Source organism: Corvus moneduloides, chromosome 1 (assembly GCF_009650955.1).
Source record: "Corvus moneduloides isolate bCorMon1 chromosome 1, bCorMon1.pri, whole genome shotgun sequence".
Classification (NCBI taxonomy): domain Eukaryota; kingdom Metazoa; phylum Chordata; class Aves; order Passeriformes; family Corvidae; genus Corvus; species Corvus moneduloides.
The window spans coordinates 19,162,487-19,188,252 of record NC_045476.1 but is presented as its reverse complement, the minus strand read 5'-3'; the positions used below and the strand labels follow the sequence as shown (position 1 = coordinate 19,188,252).

General features: G+C 37.4%; 1 protein-coding gene across 6 annotated transcripts in view; it reads right to left on the bottom strand.

Moving 5' to 3' along the window:
- Nucleotides 1-25,722, bottom strand: part of LOC116446260 (protein adenylyltransferase SelO-like) — a 30,609-nt gene extending 4,887 nt beyond the window's left edge. Inside the window, exons 1-19 of one of the 6 annotated variants that reach the window (XR_004241119.1) lie at nt 25,530-25,722; nt 24,102-24,220; nt 23,740-23,868; nt 22,949-23,013; nt 22,789-22,845; nt 22,591-22,689; nt 18,519-18,586; nt 17,751-17,838; nt 16,836-16,905; nt 16,142-16,214; nt 15,491-15,574; nt 13,334-13,463; nt 12,762-12,806; nt 12,591-12,672; nt 12,411-12,503; nt 8,937-9,016; nt 8,049-8,092; nt 4,045-4,124; nt 3,296-3,720 (exon numbers count right to left, since the gene is read on the bottom strand). Coding sequence is in view for 4 of the 6 variants with exons in the window: in XM_032113749.1 (XP_031969640.1) it covers nt 3,598-3,720; nt 4,045-4,124; nt 8,049-8,092; nt 8,937-9,016; nt 12,411-12,503; nt 12,591-12,672; nt 12,762-12,806; nt 13,334-13,463; nt 15,491-15,574; nt 16,142-16,214; nt 16,836-16,905; nt 17,751-17,838; nt 18,519-18,586; nt 22,591-22,689; nt 22,789-22,845; nt 22,949-23,013; nt 23,740-23,868; nt 24,102-24,220; nt 25,530-25,704 (1,704 nt within the window). In the remaining 2 variants the exon portion in view is untranslated. Of the gene's footprint in view, nt 1-2,688; nt 3,721-4,044; nt 4,125-8,048; nt 8,093-8,936; nt 9,017-12,069; nt 12,146-12,410; nt 12,504-12,590; nt 12,673-12,761; nt 12,807-13,333; nt 13,464-15,490; nt 15,575-16,141; nt 16,215-16,835; nt 16,906-17,750; nt 17,839-18,518; nt 18,587-22,590; nt 22,690-22,788; nt 22,846-22,948; nt 23,014-23,739; nt 23,869-24,101; nt 24,221-25,529 lie in introns of those variants that run through there. The other 5 variants (XM_032113749.1, XM_032113890.1, XM_032113977.1 and 2 more) reach the window with 5 other exon arrangements.
- Between the last annotated feature and the right edge of the window lie 44 nt (nt 25,723-25,766).

The following is a 25,766-nucleotide window of genomic DNA, read 5'->3' as shown; positions in this document are numbered from 1 at the left end:
TGTGGCTTTTCTGGCATTCACTCTTCTCAACAGAACTCTCAGCTTCCCACCCTATTTCCTCCCTTCCCTTTTGTTGCAACACAATAAAATTAATTTTATACATTTTACATCTGCAGTCAATCATAATTCATGCACTTACACAAAAGAACTTTCTTCAAAGCAAAAAAAAAAAGCCGACAGAAAATGCCGGAAATCAAGTAAAATGCTATGATTAGACCTCTGTCAACTATTTTGTGTATGTACGTGGTTACATTGAATTTCTAAAACGTACGATTTAAACTCCATTCAAAGAACAAAGCTGCCTCCTATTGACACACGATTATCTGGCTTGATCATGTACCAAAATACACTGCAAAATACAAAAAAGATGTTCCAATGCTGTAATTCAGAGTGTATAAAAAGAAAATCCTTCCACCTCTACCTAACTTACTACCATATAAATGGTCTGTACATCACTAGAGCTTACAGTATTTTAGCCTGCAAAGATCTCAAATTGCAGCATGTTCTTTTTAACCTTTCTCCATTCCTGAAATGGAAGCAGTCTCAGCAGCTGTCATCTCCTTTGGGCTCTTGTATGACTGATATGGAAGAAGGATCTACTTCAAGCAATAACTTTTCCATCAGTCCTTAGGATTAGAAAGGTTAGAGTTACGTGGAAAAGCCCCTACATGGGGGATCAGCACTGCTGCCCTTTTGTAACTGTCCTCTAATAGAGAAGGAGGATGAGAGTACAAATACCGGTTTGATTACCAGCCTCAGTACTGTTATTGCCCATCTGCTCCAGGATCACTGTTGTTTATGTAACATGAAAGATGAAGCAGCTTCAGAACTGCAAGTGGAAGCCAGAGATTTTCAGGGAATAGACCATGAAACATGGTATGAATGTTCACATTGTCATAATAAACCCCAATGATTAAGATCAAGAAGCGGAAAGGGAGGTGGTACAAAATGCTGAGCACAATGTGGGCTCATTTCTCAACTTCTACAAAACAGTTAACAGGTGGTTTTGGGATAACCATATGCTTTAAGTTTTTCATACACTATTTGTTGGCACTTTGAGAGTGGAAAAGTAGAAACGTAAATGAATTGTGACAAAGCTGCCGGACAGAACTATTGTTGATTGACAGTCTCACAGTAACTGGGAAACGTGTATTCTGTTTGAGGGAAACACACAGAACACAAGAGATTCAGTACCATTAAGTCTTTAGAATTCTCATGCTCTTGCAGAACAGGCTCAGGAAGTTTGCTCCCCTTTAACAGTCAGTACTGACTGTTATGAAATGAGAATAGTTATTAAAGCCAGATGATGTAAACTCATGGTAAAACTAGGGGAAAGAAAATGGAGATTGGCCTTCATATAAACCAAGAAGACATGACCAAGTCCATGAACGAACTACTGGAAAGAAGAAATAGCTGACCTACTCTCTGCAGCCAGAGGAGTAGTGAAACCAATTTTCAGGGCTTGCTTCATTCTTTCAGGTATTTTTTAAGAACCTGGAAAAAGTGTCACAGGGTGCACAGGGAGCAGAACATGCCACTGTTTGTAAAACAGCTCCTTATTTGAGCTGTTCTGGTTTCACCTTGTGATGCTGGAGGCTTTCTTTACCTGTAACATACGAATGAAGCAGAGGCCCACTTGCCACTAGAAGGATTTACCATGTATAAAACACTTTGAAGAAAAAAGCAGTATAGAAATGCTTTGTACTTATGCAGTTATTCCATGAGGTAAAGATGTACGGGCAGCCATGTTTGTCCCACACACAACAGAAACTTCCCAGATGTTTGGTTAAACATAAATTGGAGTTCTTGCCTTTGACCTAATTGGGAAGTGGGGCCCAAGCTGCAGTGCTGCTGCATTTACCCTGCAGACACAAATATGTTCTCCACATCATCACTTATTTGAGTGTGACCCCCTCCTCCGCAAGTGGCAATGCTGATGTTCCCACACTTCCTCACAACACCATTTTGCTTGGAATTGTCCCAGAAGAGACATCAGTGCTAGGGTTCCAGCAGGCCAGAACACAGCCCAGAGCTGAGGGGCTTCCACAGGCCCCCAGCAGCCCACACCTCTGGCTGGAGGTGGTGCCAGCTCTGACACTGATCCCAGTGATGGCAGGAGGGCACTCGCTGCCTGCACAAGGAATGCTAACCCAGGCTGGACTTGCATACGTCTGATGCTCACACTTCAGACTGGATTTTCAGAAAACTGTATTTAAATACCTGTATTGTGCCCCCCATTATGATACTACTATTTACAGTTCAACAACTGCCTTTATATTTCAACAGCTGTATGTCTGAGGGGAAACTGTCCTGAATAATTGTGTTGATTATAGTTAAGAAGGTATTCAAATATTCTTTTAGTCTCTGAAAGATTTGTAATAATACACATTTTTTTCCACATTTTGGGAAATAGATTTGTGAAATTTTAATTATACCACTTAATAGCCTCTGTTTCAGAATCACTGGCACTCAAAAAATTTGGAGATCCTAGAACAATCCATTTTGGTTTTGGGAACAGACAAGGTAAGATCAAGAAGTAACAAAGCCCTCAAATAAGAGATTTTTTCCCTTAAATTTTCTAGCATAATGTTAGACCTGATTGCTGATGTATTAATTTTGGCTTAATTAGACACGTAACGTTTTGTGGAACTAGAGTATCAAAAAAGAACAAGTAACAAGACCCAGGACTCAAAGACTAGTCTTTCTTACTCAGATGACTTCTATGTAACAGCTTCAGTAGAACTTTAAATACTTTCCCTGCAAGATTTCTGTTAGTCCCTTACAGCACTGGGTGGCTGGATACAAAAGTGCACTGACCTGACTACATACGTAGTGAGATGCTTCCAAGACAGTCCATTTCCAGGTCCAAACAGTGAATTCTTCCAGAGACTTCATATCTATGCACCAATAATCTTTCTACTACTATCAAATAGATACTTTCAAAGAGCAGTGGTCCAGGCTTGATAGGCACCTGACACCAGCCAAGATACAAAAACTTATACTGGAGTAAGTCATTCCCAAGACAGACATCTCTGCTAATTATTTCACTGAATTTCCTTTAAATCTCTTGTCAGATGATTGAGACAAAACATAATCAGGATGAGAAAAGGTGTCAAGGTCTAAGATGATCCTCTGTGCCAGGTCTGCAAGATTTAAGAACATTTATGTCTGCAGAATACAACTATATTTGAGCAGTGTGTAAGAGCAAGAGGAAAATTCATCAAAATACTGCATTATTAAAACTAGCTTAGATGGATTTTAAATTGATCAGTCACTAAAAGCTATTAAGACCCACCTGATCAGCCATGAATTTTGAGAGTTTAAGTGTGACAATTTGGCAGAACTTAAATACTGGGACTCAAAGTAACGTGCAGCTGAATGTGAAGGGCAGAGTCGTCAATGCCAATATAATTTGCTGATGCAATCATACACAGTGATGCATTTCTTTAATCTTAAGACTTCATAAGTTGGTCAGGAACAGTAGCAGATTACAGTCCACAAAGCCTAAGGGAGAGATTCCTGTGGCTTGATCCATTAGCCCTATTTGAAGGCTTGAGCTTTGACCTTGATCATTCTTGCTGCTTGTTCAAATTTCCCTCAGGACGAACAGCTGACTTTCAGGTGCTTGGCCCAAGCTGGGGGGTGCAGGGAGTACCCTGCTCTCTCTGCAGCCTCCTGCCTCTGAAAGGGGTGTTGTAAAACCTGCTCTAGGAGCTGAACCTGGAAGCAATTAAAAATGGTTAAGTTTTTATACAAAATGTTTTCTGGTAAACAAGGAAAGTTGTTGCCTTATGCACCCTCCTGGCTCCAGAAATTATCACATGAATTCCTTACTATTATTATTACTACTGTTACTACAGCTGCTACTATTTATGTTATAATTAATGCTATTAATAATTTTGTTAATATTTTAAATAACAATTGGTGTTATATGGTACATGTTGGTCAAAATGTAGTACAGTTCAAAGTGTAAATGTAAAAATTATTTCATTGGCTATTATGCCAATTATTATTAAATCTGTCAAGAAAAAAAGATAATTTTACCTCTGAGAAATCATTCGAATTAGCTTTTTGCACTGCTGATTCTGCCATCCAATTCCTAAGTATGTATCTAGGATTAACAGCTGAAACCAAGAGTAAATCATGTTAAATTTAGTCAGACATATTCAACAAAAGGAAAACAGTCATTGAAAACAAGTCACTGAAATCTTCAAGAAGATTTAGATTTGCAGATCAAGAAAAAAATGCATAAGAAGGAAAAGGAATTAATCAATCTACTTAATTCTATGGGTTGCTAAAAGGGTTTTTTAAACTTGCACTATCAGTAGTGCCTAAGTGCCAAACAGAAATTAGAGTAGCACAGAACATGACATTGATAATGAAGGATTTCCTGTTAGGAACACCAGCAGGCTTTTCAAGTGTGATGAGTTCACCATGGCCTAGGTTCCTGCTACATTGATGGAAAACGTATTTCAATGTTGTCAATACCTTCCTGGAGATCATAAAAATGAATATTGTATTACTTAATTTAAAAAGTAATTACTAAGATATCCATTAAAGTATATGTACTTAGATATTCCTAAACAAAAGTTTAGCCATAAAAGCCTTTAATGTTACATTTCAGGTGTATTTTTTAGAAACTATTTTTTCAACTTTCCTTTTAATCTCCTGGCTGGGGGCAGGCAGAGTTCCTCAGTTTTTTCCACAGCTGTCTGTCGTATCCTTCTGGAAACCCTCCTGTCAACTGCACTGCTTCCCTGCCTTGTTTCAGGATGTTTGTGTCTAATGAGCAGTAGAGAGATTGTAGGGACATTAAAAATGAAACTGCTGAATTAATAAACCAGGGTATATCCTACAGCAGAGCCACTAACACCTTCTAAAAGGAGTTCTGTCAAACTGTATGCCAAGGAAAATTCTTATAAGCACACATGGCGTTAATTACCAAGTTTTTTGCAGATTATGTCAACAAAATTCTTATTTTTGTTTTGCAATTTAAAAGCTAGAATTTTACCTGAGAAAGTTTTCCCTTTAACTAATGATCAAAATAATCTTACAGAACAATTGTAACACTTCAAGCCTGCTTTTATGTCTTAATTTGACACTGGTGTGTATATTTTCCCCAATTCAGTAGGCATTTATTACATTAAGAGATTAGTTAGTGATACCAAAGGCATTTCACCCAGGCACTTGAAACCAAAAGTCTGTGATTTATGGACATACACAAACTTCATCTCCTTCTCTTTCCACTGAAGTCCCCAGTATGTTCATCATTTTATATGAATAAACATTAGTTTTATATATGAATAAACGTTAGTTTTATATATTTCTTTTTAAAAATCCATGGAGCTTTATAAAATATTCTTATAAATATCCATACAGTGTATTTGAAAGAGGGTATTGGAGAAAGCAGAAAATCAAAATTACCATCTCAAACTTCCCTCTACTCAATTCCTCTAATCAAGTAGTTATTACTTTATTTTATTTACAAATAATATATTAGGAGGGGCCACAGACATTCTTCTTTTTCACATCCCCACTGTCCAGTACGTACTTACACATATTAAAAAAGCCAATGAATACAACCATCTATTGGAAATCCTGATAACCTCTACACAGGCATAACAATAACCTGCCCTGTTAAAAAAACAGTTTTACCACTTGGCAAAACAATTTGCTCTGCCCAAGAATTTGATTTAATCCAGTAAATGGGTTATCAATAGTAAAGTGTAATAACTATTTAAAAAAAATTTTTAAAGGTGAAAAAGTTAACATATGACTCATTCAAAAAATGGTAATTCACATTAGAGCTGTGAGTCATTTTAGCAGGAGAATATTTGTCCCAGAAATAAATTCTTAACAATTGCAAACTGACAGGTTTCACAGTGGTATTAAAAATATCAGTATTTAACACAAGTGACAAGATAATTATGAAAGATTAATAAAAGCCAGGTAAGAAAAGGACAAAGCAAAAGAACTTTTTTGCCCTTTTAAGCATGATCTGGTCTACTTTTTTTACATGCTTCTTTTGTAAAGAAATACAATTATAGACTTGGATTGTCAAAACTTTTTGATCAACTCCAGAAGAGCTAAGTTTAGGCAGTGCAAGATAAAGCACTACAAAGAACTGAAAACTAAATAAAGGGAGAAAAAAAATAAAAATAATGAATAAGTGATCAACTTCAATGATTCAAGATAATGTACTTTGAGAAGTGAGATATTTTATGACACTTACTAACAATTAGGGAAGGGTGATGAATAATGAGGTGTTAATGCCAATATATTCAAGGTCAGTCAAAGACAGCAATACACAATTTAGTGGAACTTCCCAACCCACATGAGAATCTGAGGAGCCAGGACAGTTTTGTCTTTAACATGAAATTCTGGGTAAAAATGCAGAGTTAACTGAATTGAGCCAGACTTCTGCTGGAAGTTGTACTGACAAGGACAGCTGTTACAAGCAAATGCTTAAACAAACAAACAAACAAATAAACTAACAACCCAAACAATTTTAAAGAGACCACAGGGGCATCTAAACAATCTATTTAAATGCATGGATGTAAAAATGTAAAAAAGAAAAAAAAAATCCCAAAAACTTCTGCAAGAAATTTCAGTCACACTGGAATATGGAGCAGCTAGCAAAAATCCAACAAGATTTGCTGATTTTAAATAAAACAATAACAAATAAACATCAGTAGCCTATTATAAATTTTTGCAGCTCTGCAGTATAAATAGAGAGTGATGGTTGATTATATGGAAGAAAACTAACTGAACCATGAATCTTTGCAAATCAAGTTTTGACTGCTACCAAAAGACCATTAGTACAAGTGTGATTTTGGAGGCAAAACCTTTTCCATGTTTCATTTGTCTCCTGTACTATAAGATCCTCTGAGGTGCATGTGGAAAAAACACGATGATGGTTTGCAGAAGAGCATCCACAAACTAGGATCCTTTCTGATTTGGAATAAAACCTCAGAATGTCATGATTTTCTCTAAAAGCAGATTCAAAAGATACAGAAAAATAAGAAGTGTGCTTACACAGTTTTCTGCATTCAATTTTAGCTGAGGAAAACAGGGGAGCTTGAAAACTCAAAATAATAATTGAGCAAAGGGCCTCAGAAACTTACAGTTAAGCTTCTTAACCCTATCAAAAAACAATAAAAGAAATCTTTCTTCTTGGTAGCACTTTTCATATTAACTTCCTAAAAATGCAAATAGAATTTTAGGAAGTGTTCTTTAAAATGGATAGAACTTTTGTTAGAAAATGGGGATGTAAACCTGAAACCATAAATTGTGCCCTCTGTAGTTTTACTATCTCATTACTGGAAGCCAGTGTCAGCCCCTGCCATGTAACTAGCAAATCGACTGGAGCTTTAGAAGAAAGTAGCCAATCAATATCTAACAAAAGAGTGCCACCATTTCCATCCTGCTTTGCAGGAAGCACCCTGCAAAGCAGTGTGACAGTGAAACCTCTTGAGCAGAGTTTGATCAGATCCTGCAGTTCCTTCATTCCCTTTTGCTCATTGATTTTCAGTTGCTCATTGTCTTTTATAGGCAAATTTCACAAATTTACCACAGCTTACTGCAGATCAGAAATATCCCCCTCTGAACAATTCTTGGAATGTCATGTCCACTGTTTCTGCTGTGATACCTAACTGAAGTACCTTTGCCATTTTGCATTTAGAATAACTTGGAGAATAAAGCACCTTCCTTTGCCTTCTATGACTAGATAGTCCTTTCACACAGTTTTTTCTCTGGGTGACAGAAAGAAAAAGTGTGTCCCTATCAGAAATCTGAATTCTTTTCAGCATGCAGAAAGGACAGAGACAGACAGAACGAACGTATAGTGTGACAGGATTTGCAGCAATCTTATTCATTATAATATGAGTTTCATTGTTGTAATATGAATATCATTGTAATGAGAGTGTCTCCTCTTCAGAAAAATAGTATACTTTAGTGCTACCCAAAACCAAAAACCTAACACTAAAAAACATATGTAAATAGATATTTGCCATCTGCAACATATAATTCCTTTGGATTGTTTTACTCACTTGTCATTCTTGTTCTTCTTTTGGTGTCTGAATCACCCTTGTTACTATACATGAAAAACAAACCAAAAGAAGGAAAACAGAAAACACTTTAGCTAGTGAGGGTTATGCTGATTTATTTTTAGAAATATCTTATTTGACTTTCATTAAAATCATTAAGTGTTCTGCATTTGTGTTCAGTGGAAGCCAGTGTGAATCTCTAAGAATGATTAGACTTGGAAAGAACTGCACACTTTTTTGTAGATTTTGTGTCTGGTATTCATTTATTCCCCTAAAAATTGTATTTACTGAATAAAATTTCCAAGTACCTGATATGTATTTCTTTTCATTACTATTAGCCATGAATACCATATATAACTAAGAAAAAATGTTAGATTCTTTAATGATTTAACACAAAAGAATCTCACGTGTTCCTATCTATGCAACATCGTGGTTTCCAAACACAATCTGTGTACTTGCAACTGTTCAACTTCCATCCCCTGTCACCATAAAGCAACGTTATTACACAGTAAATATATATATATAAACAGTAATTAAACACTATTCATTCCTATGTACTTGCAAAGCCTGTTTGTGATTCTTGGACTGAATCTGTAGGACTTGCATTTTAAGAAAAATTGTTAACCAAAGAAATCTGATCAGGTGCTCAGTGAAGGACAAAGAAAACAGATGACTCCTTCCATGTCATTTTTATGTACCTGTGTGTCAAAACAGAACTACAACAGTAATTACTGTTGAATCCAGCACAATCTAGAACCATTAACACAAAAAACGCATATGAAACCATGTTTGGGTCAGTTTATCAGACCCACTAAAGACAATGTAAAATCACTGCAGATTAAAGTTGCCTGCTTCTGGCAAATACACACTTTAAACTGCAATCAGACTTACCTGTTTAATCTCAGGAGGTACATAGTAACCCATTCTGAAAATAATTTGTGTTTACCCAGATCCTGGAGAGCCCAGAACTCCTAAAGAGAAAGAAACAGTTAATGGCAGGTAATCAGAATTCTTTTCCTGTTAAGCAAAAACCAAAGTAAGCAACAAATACTGTGTTTTAACCCCAGCTGGCAACTAAGCCTCACATAACCATTTGCTCATGCTCCCCCCTCACTGGGGGTTTAAAGTAAGGTTAAAAGTAAGAAAATGTGTGGGGTGAGATAAGAACAGTTTAATAATTGAAATGATTTAATAATAATAGCAATGAAAAGGAAAATATCAAAAGGAGTGAGAAATAAAGCCCAAGAGAAACAAGTGATACAAATGAAAAAACAATTGCTCACCAACCAATGCCCAGGCAGTTCCAAGCAGGGTCCCCCAATCAGCTCTCCCCTAGTTTATTTGCTGAGCATGACACCAAGTGGTGTGGGATACCCCTTTGGCCAGTTTGGGTCAGCTGTCCTGGCTCTGTCCCCTCCCAGCTTCCTGTGTACACCCAGCCTCCTTGCTGGCAGGGCACCACAAGAAGCTGAAAAGTCCTTGACTTAGGGTAAGCCCTGCTCAGCAACAGCTAAACCATCAGTGTGCTATCAGCATTATTCTCAATCTAAATCCAAAACACAGCACTGTACCAGCTCCTAGAAAGAAAATTAACTCTATCCCAGCTGGAACCAGGACAATGAACAATAAAAGGATTTAAAAGGCAAACATATGATGACCCTTCAAGGAATTTTCTCCCTAAATGTTCTACTAGTATCTTTTCCTCTGTATTCAAATTATTTATTTTTCCTAGCATGATACATCCATATTAATCCATCTCTGTTATGACAAATTTTACCTAAACACCTCTAGCACTTTACCCCTGTTTTTCCTTGGCTTATTGTCTAACTTATTTCATTTTTAAGCAACATTACTACAGGTTTTGCTCTTCTGAGACTTGTACATGGGTCAGATCTATTTGTAGAGATTTTTTTTTCAACAAAAATAGTGCAATAAGCAAAATATGTTGATAAAGAAAAGGTGGAGAAAAAGGGAAACGAATACAGGGATAGGGGAAGACTGAGAAGAATAGAGACAGTAGGAGAGGAGACAGAACTTGGAAAAGGCAGACAGCAAGAAATCAGAGCTCGGGGTTACTGTCTCCAGTGATGGACAGCAAACACAAACCAGGCTTCCCTGGCTGATTACACTGAGCTAACAGCTGCTTCATATTCCTTAGCTGAAAGCAGCCAAAGCTCACAGACAAAAAATGAAATTCAGAGAAAGAGCAGATTAGGACGAAATGGACATAGATAAAAGGAGGTAAACAGCACATATTCAAGAAAAAGATGTAAGGGAAATTAAAAGCAGGAAGTTTTGATCCTATCTGTGGTTTTTGGGGTTATTTTAAGGAGTAAGAGTAAAAAATATATGCAAACTGTATTTGATCATAAAAATGAGCACAGAAATGACTAAGAGCTGGGAAGCAGGCAGGTGGATAACAGGCAAGTGTGAGAATCAAGCATTTGTTCAAAGATGTGCTGAGTTAAGCTGCTTTAAGAGGAATTTCAGAATGTTTCCAGTGAACACTAAATATAAGGACCCCTGCAGTGTTCCCAAAGGATTCTGGCATTTTTAGGTCAATTTTAGTATGCAGCCGAAAAAATCTTAAGTGATGTACAAATCAATATGAAAACTTACTCATAAAAGTATTGGCGTGTAAATAAACAGAGGCGAAATTACTTTAAAATTGAAATTCTTTAAAACAATTACAACTTTTTACCAGCATAAAATTGTACTTGCTTTTCCACATCAGTTTTGGAACCCAGAATTTATGGGCTAAACAATTTCATTGCATGGAAAAAAAAAGATCAGGTTGCTACCAAGTGAAGGCTGGAAATTACCCTCAGTGTAGGAACAGGGTCACTACTACACCATAATCGCTGGTTCCTCAGCCAGCACCTTCAAAGATGGGGAGATGGAGTTGCCATAAATGGAAAAATCCCTTGGGTTCTATGACAAAAATACCTTCTCTTACAAACATACCCATCCTCTTATCACCCCCCTGTGCAAATGATTAATTCCAAAGCTACAACTCCTGGTTTTTTTGTTGCTTCCCTCTAGAGTATCTCAACTTTTAAACCCTTAATGGCTTCAAGTTCACAGAAAAGGTCAGGATGGACCTCTTACTTAACAGACGAAAACAAGGAAAACCAGAAAATTTGGTCAAAACCAGTTAATTAAAATTGGAAAAAGAACCATCAACTCCTCATTTCCATTCTGTGTTTTACATAGCCATCCTGCTGCCTAAAACAACCTCCTAAGTCCACCTGCTCTCGTTTTAAATTGGCTTTAAAGACAAACAGACATAAATCAGATGTTTGGGGAAGGCAGTGAAGTTTCCCAGGCAAAATGAACAATATTCATCACATGGAAAAGGCATTGTGTTAAAGAATAAAAGAAAAAAAAAATCATTTTGCTCTTCCAAAAAGGCTATTTTCTTTCCAGATCAGGTTGCTTGTCAGAAGCAGATCACAAGCTTCCTTTTCAGAATTTCCCCTTTGCTTTTTTATCCAATTATGACTTGCCTAGCATCTTCCTCCAGTTCAAATATTTCAGCTATATTTCCACTTTTAAAGACTGCACTATATTCAGGTAAAAAAAATTAAATGCTCTCATGTCTTTTAAATATGGTTATACTTGGTCCTGAAGAGTAAGTTTAGGCTGAGATAGCAGCAACACAGGATGGGATACCAGGCTGAGCAGGACACAATAGCAAATGTATTCTTACGCTTTAAGTTACATTTCAAACCAATCTCGTGCTCAAGGAAGGGCAGAGGCCACTCTGGGCAAAGAGTTCTAGCAGGAGTTTATGATGAGATGGGATCTCACGTATCATTAGATACTGAGATAAGCAAATAGGCTTGAGAGCAGAGGTTTCAGCCACCTAGTAAACCCATGGTAGGAATAGTTTGGTTGAGCTGAGGTTGAAATTTTCCTCATGAACCCTGTTCAACTTCACTTGTTGGACAAAAGGTATTCTTAAACAAAACAACAGAAAAAAAAGGGAGGGGAGGAGTAAGAAAGTTTTTTGTAGCAGACCCACCTTATATGTGAAGAAAATCAAATTCCCACTTGTGTATGAGTATTTATGACTACTCATATTGGACCTGTAACAAAGGCTGAAAATCTGACTTCAGCATTCTTCATTAATGCATCTTTCATTAGCACTTTCCATTAACATATCCATCAATACCAGATACAGGCTTAACAAGGGGTGGTAGCCTGATACAGGTGTATTAGTCTCTGTCCCTTAATAATGATACAGTAACATATTTCCCAGATGAACAGTGGCTTGAGATAGCCTCTACTATATCAGGGTTATGTTCAACTTGATTCACTTTTTTTATATTAAGTATTCCTAAGACTGGGTGCTTGTATTTATACCTCAGGAATACTGAGCTCCTTTAACTGGTCAGCAGTAATTTCACTCAGCTCTCGGAATGTCATTGTAAAATCAGCCTTTGTATCTTCCATGATCTAGTGAATAAAGATACTTCCATGAGTATTTTTCAAGTGGGGTATCAGTTCAGATGTTTGCCAACAAAATTAACAAAGTAAACTCACTTTTAAAAGGAAAGCAATCAAAAAGTTATCATTCTCATTCTCCCCAAGAAGACCCAATTTTGTTTTGAATAGTTCTGTGAAACTGAAAATAGTAACAAAGTAAGGAGATTGTGAACATTATATACATTTTTAGTATTGTGATTAGAAAGGTTAAGTTCTGAAAGTGCATACCGGCTGTAATAGTATTCACCATAGCCCTCCAAAATCTGGGAAGCTCTGAAAAACAAAAGAAATGTCAAGTTCTAAGGAACTAAAATGCTGCTGTGGGTATAGTACTGCTGTACACTAAATAACAAGAACTTCTGCCTGCTATCTCAGAAACACTGATATTCTGAATCATGTGGGATCTGTTCTTCCTATAAGAATTTTTACAAGAGGCTATTAAAATTCTACTTTGTTACTTCAGGAGGATGCACAGTCTTCATAAGTGTCTTACAGAACAAGCTAGACAAACTTAGAACAGAAAACTACAGGCAAAGGTCCTGCCTTAGTGAAAGGAGAATGGATCACACAGTATCTAATACCTCCCTGTGGTCCTATTTTACTATTATTTATGACCATCAAAAACTTTTCTCCCCACCTTCCAATCTTATTCTGGCCAATAATTAATCCACAATCAATTTCCAGTTAAAAAAATATATATTTTTAAAGCTATTCCCTTTCTTTCCTAAGCATATGGTGATTACAGGGTCTCCCATCTCACTAGTTCTTTTAAGCATTAAGATATTTGAAGGACTACTTACAGCTGATTTTGCCTGGGATCCAATAAAGGTTTTAGAGCTTGTAACAGCTTGCTCAGATTAAACAGCCCAACACTTGCCTGATTTCCTATTTTATACTTCCTTTCATCATCGGATGTGTTTGGAACAAAATCTGTTTCAAACAAAACGTTACTTTTCCATAACAGAGTAATTACAATATACTATCAATGTTAAAAGTTTAAAGAACATTCATCTTTACACTTACACAACCAACTTATAAAATACCTAAAGCTACTAAGTATTTAAAATCAGATCACAAGGATGCTTATTTAAAGTGAATTGACTCAAGATCTATTATTTGCAAATCTAAGAAATACATCCTTCACAGACAAGTTCCCATGTGTCACAAATGACATTTTCCTATCTAAAGATACAAAATAAATTCAGATGTTTAAACAGAAAAAGACCATTTTTTCATCAAAAACACTTTTAGACTTGAAACCAGTATTTTTACTGCATATAGTGCTACTATTCAGAGCATAGGTTAAGCAAACAAATGACCTAACTAAATTCAGGATTTAAGGATTTCTGGAAAAGTTACACATCTAATAAACATGTATTTAATAGGCCACCTAAGCAAGATTTGTTTCAGTTGTACAAGCAAGCTTTATATTCACATAAAAATTAGGCCTAATGTGTTCCAGTATGCAAATCCAAATGATCTGGGAGATAACAAATACCTGTCATACAAGTTACAAGTATCCAGAAGTAAAATGTATGCCTATCTGCAGCAGCAGTCTCTGAGGGGATCAGTGGGAACCCCTCACTCAGATCACATGCAGATAAGATGATCAATGCCCTAGTCCTCAGAGGACACTGACAGCAAATGGGGCATTAAGGAGGAGACTTCTAACTCGTCTGTCAGATCTGGTGAGTGGTTCAACTCTGAATTTCGAATCTAACATCTCTTGTCTGGCTCTAGGGTGCACTGTCTGGCTGGGATAGAGTCAGTTCTCATCACAGCAGCCTGTCCACCGTGCGTTGGACTTGTGACTAAAACAGTGCTGATAACACAGCAATGTTTTACACATTGCTCAGCAGGGCTGGCACAGCATCAAGGCTTTCTCCATTCTTACTCTGCTACCCCAGAAAATGAGGCTGGGGTGGGCAAGAGGCTAGGAGGGGATGCAGCTGGGACAGCTGAGCCCAGCTGACCAAAGGGATATTCCACATTTAAAACAATAAAAACCGGAGGTAGTTTTTCCATGGCAGCTGTTAACTTGGGGACTGACTCTGCATCAGTCTGGTGGTGAGATATGGTGAGTGATTGTCTTTGCATCACTTGCTGGTCACCCCTGCCCTTTTCTCCCCCTTGACTTATTCACATGTCTTTATCTTGACCCATAAGCTTTTTCTTAGCCTTACTTTTCCAATCCTCTCTCTCAAGGGTGAGTGAACAAGTGGCTTGTGGGTCATTAATTGCCAGCTGGGGTCAACCCACCCTACAGAGAAAGATCTAAAAGCAAAAAAGCCCCATTTTGTTCAATACAATGAAACAATATGACATTTACTCTCATGAGTTTTCCTTAATTTGAGGCTGCAGGCATGAAAACACACAGCAAGATAACCACTGATGATTCTGAAGTTTATTCAGTTGCAAGCTATAAACAATATTCTAGTAATACACATTTATGTATATACTGAATGTGTATCTATCAATCCCAGACTGATTGAGTTGAGACTTTCAAATAAAGGTTGCCATGTGTAGGGTTGATTTCTTTTCTTCCAATATATAATCAGCTGCTGCAACTGTAAAGCTAAAGCTTGATGCATGTGAAGTTACTGTATTCCATTTCTGCTTTTGGCTGATTCCAGCAATACACAATTTTTTGTTTTCTAGGCTTCTGTTGTAGTATCTTTTGAATTGGTGGTGTTTAAGTGGAAACAGTCTCATGGAAATGGGTTTAATAGTAATATTTCATTAACGACTTTTAGCCCTTGAATGCAACCTATATAGTGTATCATAAAACTGGTCACTGATGCAATTTTTTTCCCTAGAGCTCTTCAAAGAGTACACATGCTTAGGGTTTTTCTGCTAATAATGATAGGAGTTTTCATGCAATGGAAACTATATAATTTAATACAAAAATATTATTTTAAGTAAAAAAGATTAAAAATAAAAACAGGTGCTACACTCACTGGGGTCATAGGAGTCCATAAATCCAAATGGACCATAATCTATTGTTATGGATAATAAACTGAAGTTATCTGTATTGCAAACACCTACAATTAAACAGAAAGGAGAAACAGAAGTTAAAATTCCACATGAACCCCAGTCTCTAGGCAATTTGATGTGAAACAGATCCACTGAATTTAGAGAGCTCTCAGGAATCAGACTCTGGAAAGTTGCCCTGTCCCTCTGCCCCCAGCCCGTGCCCTGCAGGACACCGAGGCTCCCACTCCCGCTGCTGTTTTGGGGTTAATCCCACAAATCTGCAGCAGAGCTGGACAGCTCTGCCTCCTGTGCACTGTGAAAGGCCAGGGCTTCATGTGGAGGGATCAAATTCAGAGCAGTTAAATTTATATATGGCATCAGTACATTGCCTTTGTACACTGCACTGTTGCAACAGCTCTGAGAATTCTTGCCCCCATATACTCGTTCTGTCACAGCTGTGCTTGGAGAGATCAGAGAGTTTTGTAACTCTGTTACAAAAGCCCCTTGTATAACAGATAAAGCTGTGGGCGAAGACAGCAACAGAACTGAAGACCAAGGTGACAAATAAAAGCCATTTTTAAGTATATTACTATAAAGTGTCCCTCCCCTAAAGCCAATGCCATCTGGCACCTTACCATGTGCAAACCCCACAGACATCCACATTGCAATCAGATTTGCAGTCTCTGACACGACTGTAGAGAAAAATTCCTAAAATCAAATACATCTTTTACTTTAAGTTCTCTGTATCAAAAATATTGAAAAACATAAGCATTTTATTCACCTTAGAAATATGTAATATATTCTATTTTTCAAATTTAGTTATCTGTCTGTCAGGACTTACCATTCCCGTTCCAAATTATGTGAGTACATAATAACCTTATCCAGCAAAGACTATAGTTAAATAAGTATACACAGATGCCCTGAAAGTAATTAAGAAGTAAAATTTAAAAAAAAACAAAACCAAAAAACCCAGACACTATATATACTAGGGTGTCTACTATAATATACTATATATACTACAATTACATTAGCAAAAGCACACTTCATCACTTCATGACCACTGTTCACAGAAAACCTGAACAAAAAACAACAGAAAGTGGAAGCTTCACAATAAACATCTCCATAATGAAAACTGGTGGTAAATGTTCATATTTGACTTTGAGAAAACAAAAAAAATCAAAGCAGCAGATTTTCACTGCAGAGAATTAATAAACTTTTGCTAATAAAACCTGGAATCTTACTTCAAATTTTAAAATCTTGTCAAACTTGAAATTGTGAAGACCTTCCTGTAATTTTGTTCACATGCTTGTGGAAAATAAAAAGACTTACCAGATATCTATTTGAATCGTTCATAGCTATTGATGGAAAATGTTCCTGGATGATAAAGTCTAGCAATCTTCTGTAACAGAAGAAACAGAATTCTTTAAACAAAACTGGTACTTTAGAACTGATCATTAAAAATTCTTGTTTCCAAACAGCAAAATGCTGATCTACAGCTTGCCACAAATAGTTATTAAAAACCTCGGTCTATTTATTCCAATGAGTATTAGATTAAGCTCTTCCAAATGCTTAGAGACAGGCTGTAGTCGTAAATACAACTGGAAACTGCCACACAGAGTTAAAATTATTCCCACGTTAAACCTCCAGAGCACACCAGGACCTGGTTTTGCATGCACCAATATCCATTTTTTTAGGTAAAAAAAAAGAGTTTGCATTTCCAAAAAAACAGTATCAGATTACAAGGAATAATCATTCTACATCAGAATTCTCACAAAGAAAATTTTACGGCTGAATTCTTATGAGGTAGGGTTACTTACACAGTAACTGGCCATTCCCAAAACAGTGCTCTAGATTCCTATAAGACAGGCTTAGGGAAATGGCATATATGCATTAAAAGTCGCAGGACCTGTCACAGAAAACTGAGAAATGTAGGAACTTAGACTTTCAACTTACAAATTTTCCAAAACAAACAACTCCTCCCTAGTGCTTAGTTACCACAACTATTTCAGGTATAAAACTTGTCTCATTTTGTAAGATCCAGGCCTTTAGAAACATCTCGAGGGTTTTACCCTTGTGAGGTAAGATCTTTGGTATGCTTGTATAAAACCAGCAGGTTACCTTTCTAAATTATATAATCTTACTTGCTAAGTAATTTATGTCTAAATTCCAACTGTATACATGAATTCTAATGCAATTTGATTGTTGAGAAAAGTATTATGGTTACTATGAAGATTAAATTCAAACCTTAGTAAATCCAGTTCCCCAGAGTGAGTTAAGATTTCCAAGGATCCTATACGAAACCATGATTTGGCAAGTCGTAGCACTATTGCACCTTAAATATAGAGACAAGCGTGTTTAAATGTAAACAGGGTATCAGCAAAATAAAACAGTTCCATAGCAAAAGCCATCATGTTTTGTTTCTATAGACACAGTTTATATATGCACAGTTAAACTGATATTTTTGTAAGTATGCCTAACACATAACAGATGAAAATGTATAATATTAGTTTACTACACATGCATTTTAATGATGAAGCTTGATTTGCTTTACCAGCAACCACAGGCAAAATTCTGTTAGTGCATTAATACTAGAATTGCTCCAGAAATACTGGCCTTAAAGATAGAACACAAACAGATTTTTCCCCATGCTGTGCCATCTCACTCTTTTTCAGAGCAGGTGTAGATAATGTAGCAATGACATGGCCATAGCTGCATTCCCACCATCCTGGTATTGCTATCAAAACAATGGAAAATTTCCCTAGTTTTCAATATCATTTTGGTAATGGGAAGTGAAAATCAAAATTATATTCTTGCAATATGTATGCCACAATCATAGAAGACCTGTTCAGAGGGCTTCATTTCTTCAACAAAGATATTTCAGACTGATTTTCTCAGGAGAGGTTTTATATCTTAATAAATTAAATTAAGCCAATTTATTATTTTTATTACGCATTTTTTATGGAGAATTAAGTTACAATGTTGTAATATATTATTTTAAAATATGTTCATTACCTCTTTCTTTCTTAATATTTCCATTGTAAAATTGGTCTCTCCACACATCATCATCACTTACAATTAAGCTGTAGTAAACAAGAAATGAACATTAAAAATTATCTCAGCAAAAATAATTCATAATGAAGATCAAAGTCATATTTCACATAAATTCATTTTCTTCATAAAAAGAAAGATCTTTTGGTGGCATAGCTTTGTATTTACAAATGACACAGGCAAAGATGCTGGGGCTTACCAAGGTTCATGACCGAGATGCATTTATTTTGTATTTAATACAATGTTGTCCAATTTCATTACTCTCACTGTTCCTGGGGAGAAGGCTGCTCTCAAAAAGAGTAGTGCATTCACTTGGAACCTCAGTGACATATTAGTGATTGTGATTGTAACATTAACTAACAATTTCCCTAGGGACAACATGGAAATTTTGAGGACAGAAAAATTAGAAACCAAATTGTTGCATCAGATCGAGGTCGCCCTTTACATGAGCCAAAATTATCTCAGAAACTTCAGGGACAGATCTGGGACCCTTAGCAATCACTGCTACTGGTACCTAGATTTTTAAAACCAATCTCTTCCTTTCATTTGCCTTAAAATTCTGCACATCCTATAAATTTTTATGTTTATCCAAATATTGAGATTTGTGAGAGTTCACTACAGCTTCCTTTATTCCACAACTTACATTAATTCTGTGAAATAAAATACATCATTTCTTTGTATTTTCTGTTCTATCACAAAAAATCAATCCTCATAAACTATGCAAGGGCATCATGTTCCTCTGAGGTTAACAAGTAGGACGTTTTCTCTCCAAAGCAACTGGGATTACACTGACAATCCAGCTTGGTGCCATCTTCTGAAAGAGATCTTATCCCTTCAATAGGCACAGAAGACTCCTTGTTCAAGAGTCTAGCAGGAGGATAATTCAGCTCATTTTATGTAATTCTTCTTTATCTTTGCTTGTTGATAACTGGAAAATATTATTCTATTCAGGAGAGACATGGACCTATTGGAGTGGGTCCAGAGGAGGGCCACAAAAACGACCAGAGAACTGGAGCACCTCTCCTATGAGGAGAGACTGAGAAAGTTGGGACTGTTCATGGGGAGTATGGGAAGACGTCATAGCACCTTCCAGTCCCTAGAGGAGGCTACTAGAAAGCTGGAGAGGTACTCTTTACCAGAGCCTCTAGTGATAGGACAAGGGGGAATGTCTGTAAACTGAAAGAGGGCAGGTTTAGATTAGATACTAGGAAGAAGTTTTTTACTCAGAGGGTGGTGAGACACTGGAACAGGGTGCCCAGAAAGGTGGTAGATGCCCCAACCATGGAAATATTCAAGCTCAGGTTGGAGGGGGCTTTGAACAACCTGATCTAGTGAAGATGTCCCTGCTCATTGAGGGGGGACTTGGACTAGACCAGTAAAAGTCTCTTCCAACCCAAACTACGATTCCATGATTCCAAATACAGTTGGGTGGCATGCTATTTGATATTTAATGCAGTTACATATATCTGCTACTTATTAGGTAGTTGAAGATAGCAGAGAAGACAAAACCAAGCTTTTCTTTGAGGTATATAGCAAAGAAGATGCAAACCTAATATTCCATTCATAAATATGACTGAAGACAGTCACAGTGTTAATTCTCAAGAGTTAAATTTTTAAAGTACACAAGATTCTGGGTTTACATACTTGAGCATTGAAATTTTAGAAAGAACTCAGTTAAACCAACACTGTGGCGTATGCATACAAACATAAATATGTACAAAAAGGTCATGAAAAGAAATAGCATGAAGTCTTACATAGTGCAGTTGCTTGCAACAGTAACTGTGGGTTTGAAACTAAATTATTGTTATTATATTCAGTATTTTTGAAGATACCTAGTAGCTATTCAAACTGAATGTTCTGTTAACTGCAAAGAACAGGCAGTGAATTTTTTCAGGAGGGGAAAAATATACAGAAATCAATCTGTTCCTTTTACTGGAGCTGTACTGATACAAGCAGAATTAGGGATTTTTTTTTTTAAATACTCATTTGAAACCAATTGGTACGTCTGTAGGATTAAGTACAAAAAGCTCTGATACAAATTAGATGGAAGAAGAAAATCTTCATCCTTCGAGAGAAAACAAAAAAAAGTAGAAGCAGGGAATGAACCTCAGACATTTACAAAACAATGTGTGCAGCAGAGCCCTAAGGGACAGAAGGCACAAAAGTTGGGCAACTAAACTTCACTGTTTTGAACAGACCTCTGCCAGAAAGGTTGTTTCCTTTTTACTATGTAACTCTTAGCAGGCTCTCTGCAAAATTCCTACAGAATACCAGCACTTCTATTGCTGACACAAAATTCCATGGGGGCATCAACATTTAGTTAGTACAGACGTGCAGCACTTGAGAGCTGGCCAGGTAGCTGAGCAGCCACATAAACACAAATTCCCACTAGAAAAGTAGTTCTCCAATGGTCCCTGTAGTTGGTACCATTACTGGAGAGAAGGCAGCAGCAGACCAGCTGTACACTCGACACAGGAAATGGAGCACTGAAAAGCTCTTACACCAAAGAAGCTGGAACAGGACTCACAGAAGGATGGATGGATTATATCCCTCCCTACCTGGCTCTCACTTAAAGGCTTGACTTTACACTCCTAAGTGCTCTCCCTGCTGTCCTGCATGAACTATGCAAGTAAAGGCCACTCTGAAAACTTTGCATATTGGCTCACTTTTTTGACTTCATGTGTAACACTGCTCACTGGTAGTGCCAGTATGGGACTAAAATGATACTGTATGAAGTGTTCTGTATCTAGCAGTACGGTCATAAACTGTAGCACCCCATTGGGAACACAGTACTTAAAATTAATAGAGCAAACCAACCTGCTGGGTGTTCTGGGATAAGCCATAAGGTTTTTCCTCCTACTTCTGCCAACACTTGACAAGACCTCTGTTAAGTGCATCCCACCAGCCTCAGTACAACAGCTCCCCATCGGGAAGAATATGGCTGTCAGCTGGGGTTTTTCCAAATTAAGTCTTGCAAACAGTCTGCAGAGCTTGTACAACAGTTAAGAGAGCCAGGCATTTAACCAATACGCCAGCAAGCAGAGAACTAAAGCACACTGTGTGCTCAGTAGAATTCATGCACAGTAAAGGGGTAATTTCATACTGGTTTTGCACTGCACAATTTGTTGAGATGACAGCAAAGAGAGGCTCTAACCTGCCAAATGATTTCCTGCTGATACTCAGACAGATTTAAAGTTCTGCACTAACAGCCAACAGCAAAGAGTCTCAAGATGAAGTCAGTGAATAAACCATCAAAAATGTCATTTAAAAACACTGCACTTCAACAGAGCAAATGAGTTAGAACTAATGCTGAAGAGATTTGCAGACACTTTGCAAATACAGACACCTAGCCATGTGGCAGCTGAGTACAAGCTTTTTCTGCAGAGGATTTACTTTCTCTGAAGCCTGAAACACTGCAGTATAGACTAAGACTACTTGGAACACAAAATGAATTTGGCATTTTAAACATAATCACCTGAAAATATTCAGTTACTTGATTCTGAGAAAATCATCCAAATGAATGTATGTGTTAGTCTCCTTTGGTTCAGACAGAATTAGTTTTAAATTATTTTTTTATGAAATCTCTCTCTGTGTGCTCAAGGGGTGTTTGAGAGCAATTGAGAGCAATTGCCTACGTTCAGTTCTACCGCCAATATTAATGTTTGTTCATATGACTGACAATTTTTCCCAGCAATCTTAAAAATGACAGTACAAAAAAAGCCACTTTCAATATTTTCCTAGTTGGCCAGGTTCTAGAACTTGGATTAACTTTATAGAAATGAGTCTTTACTACACTAAAGTTAAGTTGGATTTCTAGAATCCAGCAAACTATGTGATGCCATTAATTGCTAGAGCTTATTATTATTGGAAAGTTTTATCCAAAAATCTATGGAAGGATATATTTTGACCTGATTGAATACATATGAAGAGATCTATCATCCTGAAAACTAACTGTCCTGCTTTATTGATGTTCAGTTAAACTCAGTCACAAAATTACCTCTAAATTAGGATACTGTGAAAAAGGAAAGAAAAATACCTAGCAGCTCTGCTTGTAGGAATTCCAAGATAGTGCATGGCCTCACTACACAAAAACTCTCGAACAGAAGAGCGAAGCACAGCTCTTCCATCGCCATTCCTATCAAGAACAGAGAGATAAGGAATAGGTCATAAAATCAAGGTAAATTTCAAAAAGAAAACATTCAGTTTTGGAGTACACAGAATAACTGCAACTTACCTGGAGTATGGGGTCTTTCCTGACCCTTTTAACTGCAGTTCCCACCTCTCACCATGCCTGCAAAAATACCATTGGCATTTCTAAAAGTATACCTCAGGTTAACCATGAATCAGCTAAATTGAACAGAGAGTTCAACCAGACACTTTAAAAGAAGTCACACCTGTTTGTATATACTCCGATCAAGTGGGCTCTTCCATCCCCCAGCTGACCTGCCCAGCTACCAAACTGACAAAAATTAAAATCAAGTTATTGTCCTCTATAATTCATAGAAATTATACTTGAAACAATAGAGATTACATGTAGGTCCTCACAAAAGACACATTTGCTCACATAGTCATTTAAATGTTGATCCCTAAGGCTGTATTTCACCAAAAATGAATCAGAAAACCACAGGAAAAGAGTAACACCAGTAATCCTCATTTTTTTTTACCTTCCAGCTATGAGGTACAGCTACAGACCTGTCTTTTTTGTATAATGAGCCTTTAAACCCACATGGCTTATTTTGGTTTTTTTAATTGGAAGTTACAATCAAATTCTACCATTCTTCTCCATGAATAATCATAGCCATTTCAATGAAACTTGAATCTCAGTAATCATGATATTGCAGTGAGGCTCTGTCCTTCTTCACTCCTTTGAGCTATTAGTATCTATCATGAATCAGAGCTGGCCAGGCTGCTGGGGTGCTAAGCAGACTCGGCAGCTAATGAAAATTAAAAAGATCATTTGCTCCAGGCATAAACAAAAGCAGAGAAAGTAAATAGGGTGCTGTGGAAGGATATTATAGGTCTTTTCCACCTGCAGCCCTTATGAAGAACAAATCTGCAATCAAAAGGTTAGTAAGTGTTCATGTACTCACAGGCATATACTCATGTACATATAGGTATAATCAAGGTGTAATTCACAAGAAAAGACCAACACAATTCCACCTGGAAGAACGAGTGCCATACTTACCTGGTGACCCCCATACCTATGGGCCAATGGAACAGACCCAAATATCACTTTCGCACCACTGACGAACTCCAGAAAATCAGACAATCCTTTGACAGATACATCAAGATCCAAAATATTTTCAAGAACATCCTGGAGAAAGAAATAATACTTGAACATGATCAGATTTTCAGTGGAAATGAACATGTTTTCTCTACAGATCTCATTATTAAAAGACATCTCATAGTATGTTTTAAATGCTGTTTGTTTCAAGTATATATTGAGAAAATGTTTCACAATAAATAGCATATGAATATTAAAATATATTTTAGTACATGTATTAATAATTTCTACTAATTAGAGAGGAATGACAAACAATAGCCAACCTCTGAAACAGCTACAAGACGAACTCTAGATTTAAAAGGTGTAGGATAGACAATTGAAAAAATGCAGTTTTTCACATTACGGACATAATTTTCTTGGATCACATCAACTGGAAAAGGATCTGTAAACATGAAACAGACAACAAATGTCTTATAAAAAACAATTAATCATATTATTCATAATAGGTTTCCTCTTAAATCCAACCAAAATGCTTTAAAAACAATTAGAACTTGAAACATTACCACTTTACCAATGCATATTAAGCCTTCATGAAAAACAAGCCCAAATAGATTCAGGATTTTATTGCTTGGAATTTCTGAATTCTGAATTCTGCAGTTAAAGAATCTTCCAGGGCATTCTAGTTTTAAGATCTAAACCATATCTAAGCATAGATTGAATTGACTGTGACTAGAACAGTCTCAGGGCAGTTTCATGTTGCACTAAATTATATACACCCTAAAAGATACTTGCATGAGACAGAGAAGTTCAGCTTTCCCCCCAGCTGAACAATGTAGTGCAACAGATTTAAGTCACTGTGCACCAGTAACTGCTGTATACAGTCCATATGCAGCAAAGATCACCAAGCAAAACAAGAAAACAGATGAAGTCTTTTCTGAGTGAACAAAAGAGTTAGAAGATGTAGTTCTTGCTGCAGCATAACGTGTGTACTCAGAAGTTGTGCTTCATTCTTCCTTCAGACCTGCTCTGTGCCCTTTTCCATGGTAACAGAGAGCAAATATGGTTTTAAAACAATGTGGTTTACCATCATTTTGGATTTTTGCTTGCCACAATCTTACAATTCCACATTAATTATAAAATCCCAGTACCTCGTAGTCACTGTTTTGTAAAAATTTTAAGTTAGCTAGCATCTCTGGAGCTTTGCTGCTAGCCATGTTTCATACTGCCTCTAATGACAGATCCTGTTATACCCAGCTGCCACAAGATTTATCAGTGACTATGATTTCTAAACATTCACAAGTAATTGTGTCATCTGATTAAATTAGTTCTGTAATGTTATCATATCAATTATCATTATGATTACAAGCAGTCTTGTATGCCCGAGAGGAAGGAGAGCTGAAACGCTTTGCGTACTTCCAGACAGGTGTCAGGTTACCAACTCTGCACTAACACGTAATGGGGACTCGGAGAAAAAAAAAAATCAACAACAAAAAAGCTCCTAATGGCCAATCCAGTCTTAATTTTAAAACTAGTATTTGACTGTGTATATAGGTCTTCGATTAGTTACTGGCTTTAGTAGCTGCTACCACCCACCAAACAATAGCGCCGGGCAGGGCAGGTGTGCACAGGCCCGGGAGGGGCAGGACAGGAGGTGCAGAGCCCCGGGGCAGGCGCACACAGCCCCAGGAGAGAGCACACAGCCCCAGACAGCGCAGGACAGGAGCACACAGCCCCGGACAGGCAGGCCGTACCTAGGAGGCTGTCGGAGGACAGGGCCCAGGCGCAGAGCTCCGCCGCCCCGCGCCGCGGGCACTGACCCGGCTCGGGGCGGGAGGCGTTCGGGGCCGGGCAGAGCCCGCGGGAGCCGCACAGCGCGGCCACACAGCCCCAGGCCAGGCAGGCGGGCAGCCAGCGGCGCCACCACATGTCCCCAGACCTCGCCCTCAGGAGTCACCTACGAACCCGGCCTGAGGTCTCCCGCCCTCAAG